Source organism: Medicago sativa, chromosome 6, assembly GCF_051527215.1.
Source record: "Medicago sativa cultivar Bolivia chromosome 6, Bolivia_mono, whole genome shotgun sequence".
NCBI classification, from domain to species: Eukaryota; Viridiplantae; Streptophyta; class Magnoliopsida; order Fabales; family Fabaceae; genus Medicago; species Medicago sativa.
In genome coordinates, this window is record NC_140754.1 from 88,891,482 (window position 1) to 88,897,095 (window position 5,614).

The window sequence follows — 5,614 nt, forward strand, 5'->3', positions numbered from 1 at the left end:
AATGCCTAGGATTCATACTTAGAAAAAAATCAACTTTCCAAAAAAATATGAACAAACTTCACTCAAACCATTTTCCAAATAAACCTTGGGATCCAAAATCCCATTGTATTTTCTTTTTTCATTTTCTTAATCAAATTTCAATGAAAATAATCATGTTTGGACCACATTTTGCAAATGACTAATTCAACCTCACAATTTCCTAACCTCATGCCCTTGAGGCCTCTCAATCTCCATTCTTCAAAATCCATTTTCAAACTTAAAATCAACCAACAAAAACAAAAACATTTTTGAGAGAGAACTACGGTGGATTTGATCCCTTAAACGGGTACGTAGGCAAGGAACAAAATTCCTTCAATTCAACTAAAATAAAAATCCAAAAACATTCTTCTCCCTCCAATTCTTCACTTAGAAACTCTTAGGTTTAAATAACCACTTTCAAATAGCATTTAAAAATAGAGCGCGCGCGTAGAAATTAAAGACGGTTCCTATAGGATACTATAGTCGTTATGGGTGCCTAACACCTTCCCGTAGCGAAAACAACTCCCGGACCTCGATTCTCAAGGGTTTTGCTTACTTTTTCCCTTCCCAAGAAAAAAATAAGATATCACCGGTTTTAAAAGGTTCAAACGTAATCAATGTTTGACACCCGAAAACCAAGATAAACACCCTCATCAATTCATTAAATGTTCACATGATCGAAATTTAATTTTAGAAATAATTTATTCTTTCTTCTATTGGTTAATTATTTACAAAAAAAAATCTCTGATTTCTTTACACTATTCATTGTCATCCTTTTTTCTTTAAGGTCTTATCATCCTTATTTCTTTATTCCTATTAACCCTTTTTTATTTTTATTTTTTTAGAAGAACTCAAAGAAAATTGATTTATAAAGAGTACCAGAGATAATGAATGAACGATTGCACCCAAAATTAAAAATAACATATGCTACTAAACGAAAGCAAAGCACAAATACTAAAATACCCGATACAAGAATATTAGCATCATGAACTCAAGAATAATAACATCCTACAAATGAAACTCAGGAATAATATTAAACAAATGAAAGAGTGGCCAATTCAAACAGGATACAAAGCAGATCCAACAAAAATTAGTAAATCTAAAAAAAATTGTAGGGAAAAATCAAATGGCAATCATCTTCTTAGTGCAAAATATAACGAAAATGGTAAATAGTTAACTAAGAGAAGAAAGAATAAATTATTTCTAAAATTAAAATTTGAATCATTTGATCAAGCATGTGGACATTTAATGAATTGATGAGGGACGTCGGATTAAAGTTGGATTAATGGTTAGGATTTGGTGTCAAATTTAATTTGACACCTTGGTGTCATTTGATCCTATCCCATATATATATATATATATATATATATATATATATATATATATATATATATGTGTGTGTGTGTGTGTGTGTGTGTGTGTGTGTGTGTGAAAAATACTGAGTAAATATTATACAAAGCTGCATGCAACAAGAAAACTAAAATTTATCAAAGCAAAATAATCTGCATTAGTAAAGAATGACAAATTTGAGTTTACTTATTTTTTAGCTTATCTAAACTCTAGTGTAATAGTTAAACTGAATAGTATAGTGTTGCACTTTGTATCCTTCCATTTTGTATCCTTAAATTTTATGAAGGTATGTCTGTTTTTTTAATGGCATTGAAGGTATGTTTAGTGTACGAGACGTGTTAATGTTTTACACCGGCAAGACATTGATGCATGTGATTACACTCAATCTCTTCCATTTTCTATATTTATTTTCAGTGTCTACATGTTAGTGTTATTTTCGTGTCTATCTCAGTACATCATAAATGTTTAGAGGTATAATATACAATATATAACTTACGTGCTCATCATGGTTCAAAACCCCTTGCTGAAAGTGTACTGCTACCTCTCATACAATCTACTGCAGAAGAGGTTCAATGATTTTTTTTCAATGTGTGGCATTTAAGAATACCAATCAAGAGTGATGAATAAACTAGTAAAGTGAACATTTTCTTGTTTTGTTTTAATTGCATAAAACTATAGTTACTATATATTTTTTGCATGTTACTCTTCTTTCTTTGCTCTCTTCATAAAATTGTTTTGAGGCATTGTGTTTGCTCAGTTTGCAGCCTCTGTTTGTGTGAGACTCAAACGAGGCAGAATTCCGCGCAATCATTTTTGCCCTAGAATGAGAGTATTTTGTAAGGATTATTACTTTAAAGCACTTTAAATCTATCTTGGTTCCTGCTTTTGGTGCCTGGGATATCCAGTGGAGTTTCTTCAGTCCTAAGTTTGTAGCTTCAGCAGAAATCTCTCCATTCAATGTATTGAAATTCCCCAAGTATGTCTTTTTTTCTGACAAACAAAATGAGTTATTATAAATATCTTGTAAGTTTTCTAAGTACAATTTACATAAACCTTTTCATAAAGAAAACCTTGTACTGCCTTATACAAAAATTTCAATTTAGAAGTTATTTATTAGAATAAGAATCAAACTTTAAAACCACATTGTTACAAAAACCTTGCTAGTCGACGATTGTTCCACCGATGAACAGCAGCCTTATGTATTCTATGGAGGTGAAGGACATATTGAGAAAACTTAGCCTATATCAATGAGTGATCCTTAGACATGTTGAGAAAACTTACCTTCAACAGCTTGTCGGAAAAGTAAAAAATGTGATAGAAAGAGATTAAGTTCCCAAGTATAAATTACTTCTACATAATATTGGAGGTCATTCAGTAAAGGGAAATTATCATTCTTGCAAAAGAAATAAAAAACAATTCACAAATAGAAAGAGATTAAACATCAAAATAAAATCCATAAACCAAGATTCATATCATCAATTGTTTTGTAACTTGTCTTGAACAAAATTATATATATATATGGAAAAAAAAAACCTAATAACCATTGCCATAAACCTCTAGGGTGAAATCTGAGATTAAAAAAGAAAAATATTCAACCATTTATTACCAAGCTTTTTTTTGTTTTTGAAAGAAAGGGAAGATGGCTTTCCTTGTAAATGATTACCTGACTACAATGCCAGTATCCTTTAATACCAAACCGATTCGTTATCATTTCTTCGGAAGAATAAATCCCCATTCTTTCCCTCTCCAATAGGACGATGAATACCAGGTAAGGGCCCAAGAGTGAAGAGTTTGGTCCAAGACTCCTTCACACCAACTTCACCCAAAATTGATACGTGAAAAGTAACTTTTTCATAATATGAGATCAAAGCAATGTGGTCATTTAATACCGACAAGTGTCTCATCACACATCTAAAGCGTCTCATCGCACATCCAGAATCAAAATTATCAATCAAAGTTGAGGGCATGAGTGTTTTACAAAACACCTCCTTGCTTAAGTCAAATGACACCAAATATGCTTCTTTATCATAATCATCATCGTAAGTCCACCAATGAAACACTCCATTCAAGTACACATAGACACTTACAAAAGTCGCCATACCACAAGGCATATCCAAATCAAGTTTCCTCCAAGAGTTACTTCTTAAGCTATATATCTCCCACACGTCGTCGCGTGACACACGGTAACTATCATTTTCATCATCACCTTCAGAGTCACTATAATTTTGATAGTCAGATAAATTTAATTCATAATGTACATGTCTAATGACGTTATAGTCATCTCTAACACGGTCATAACCAAATCCATGAAGCTTTTCCAGTTCAATCTCATAACGTACCGTGGGCTCTAACTGAGGGCTTGGAGGAAGGAGCTTAAATTCGTCGGTAGTTGGATTCCATAATACAACATTTATACCATTTTGGCAAAGACACATGATTCCGTTAATAACGGGACCCAATATAAAACCAGGGTTGTTAATCTCTCTAAACAGAGGTGGCGGACATAATTTGACTTTCTTCTCAAACATCTCGCCAGAAAGCAAATACAACACATAACCATGATCGGACGGATCTGGCAGAGTCGGTTGTAGGAGGAGACATGAACCATCGGCCTCATAAGCATCAGATATGAAACTCATGCAGTAAATGTTCATGAAAATAGGGTTTTCAAATAAGCAAGACCATGATTTACTTACTGAAGTAAATCGTTTCAAAGATTTAAGAGGCAATTTTGAGAGAATGGAAAATGCAATATCTTGGTGAATATGATTGCTAACTTTTTCAGTTGAAAGAGAATCCATCGATTTCATCACAGTAACAAGCGATAGCGTCTGATGTGAACACACTGACACTCACGTAGAGACAGCGTCTGTTGCTAACATGAAATTTAGGTTTTCAAGTGATTTCTCTTTTTTTGTATACACTAACAGTTTATATACTCCAAATCTTTATATATATATATATATATATATATAGCGTATCCGGTGAGAACTAATATCTATTGTGAGAAATGAGAACTATCAATAACAATCATTAGATCTATTAAACGGCTGAGATTAAAAAAAATTAATAAAATATTACGTGGGTTATGCGGCACTCTATCACCTTTTTTTTTTTGGTACAAGAGTTTTAAGCATTGATGAAAATACCTCCATTCCATCGCAGAAGACAACAGAATAGTAAGAGCCATGAGCAATTTTTTTCCAATTCCATCGTAAAAGTAGTTTTTTTCCCCAATTCCATCCCCGAAAGCAATTTTTTCCAATTAGCAATTTTTTATTATCCAATTCCATGTGGGCTTTGATGAAAAGTCTCTTTATGTTTCAATTTGTTTTCTGGTTTATTGGTCTTGTTGCCATGAACGGTTTCACAGCCGCCTTCTCCATCGGCAATCAAAGCTTAAAACCCTTGTACCAAAAAAAAAAAAAAAAATTGATAGAGTGCCGCATAACCCACACAGTATTTTATTAATTTTTTTTAATCTCAGCCGTTTAATAGATCTAATGATTGTTATTGATATTTCTCATTTCTCACAATAGATATTAGTTCTCACCGGATACGCTCCCTATATATATATATATATATATATATATATATATATATATATATATATATATATATATATATATATCTTTATATAATACAAAAGGATACTTCTATGAGCATAAGTACACGTGGCGCCTCATTTTGCTTCTAGCATTTAATGCTCCTCAAACAAATTTCTTGCAATGCATTAGACCTTTGATCAAGAAAGTTGACTTAATTATGTATCATGTATCCATTGCATTTAATATTTTTATCAACCAATTAGAATGGATCATGACTCATAATTTTTTTTCTTAACCAATCAAAATAGATCATGACTCATTTATTTTTTATGAGCCAATCAAAATTGATCTTGACATGATTTTTTTCCTATATATAGACAATTTGTTTTTCATTATCTTCATCTACCATCTTCCTCTCATAAAATAAAAGACATTTTGTGTCCATAATTTAGGTTTCGAGTATACTTTTTATGATTGTTTTTCATTGTGGTTGTATTTATGTGCTTTTTGTTATAGCATGTAGGTGTGAAAATTCTGTATTTAGTTTTCCTTCATTTTTTTTATCCAGTTCATTTTTTCTTCTTCTTCTAATTAACTATTTGCATTTTCAGGGTAACAAAATTCATGCTATTGTATGAAGAAATATGATCTATAAATTTGAGAAGGATTTGAAGGAAGGAAAGGTCTACTTTGGTGTT

At 31.7% G+C, this 5,614-nt stretch overlaps 1 protein-coding gene across 1 annotated transcript; it reads right to left on the reverse strand.

Moving 5' to 3' along the window:
* Nucleotides 1-3,053: 3,053 nt before the first annotated feature.
* LOC146917979 (F-box only protein 8-like) lies at nt 3,054-4,169 on the reverse strand. Its single transcript, XM_085721974.1, has one exon. It carries the CDS (start codon nt 4,167-4,169, stop codon nt 3,054-3,056), a length of 1,116 nt encoding a protein of 371 aa, XP_085578100.1.
* Nucleotides 4,170-5,614: the final 1,445 nt, after the last annotated feature.

Coding starts and splice junctions, on each gene's coding strand:
- LOC146917979 (XM_085721974.1), bottom strand. CDS start 4,169: ATGGATTCTCTTTCAACTGAAAAAGTTAGCAATCATATTCACCAAGAT.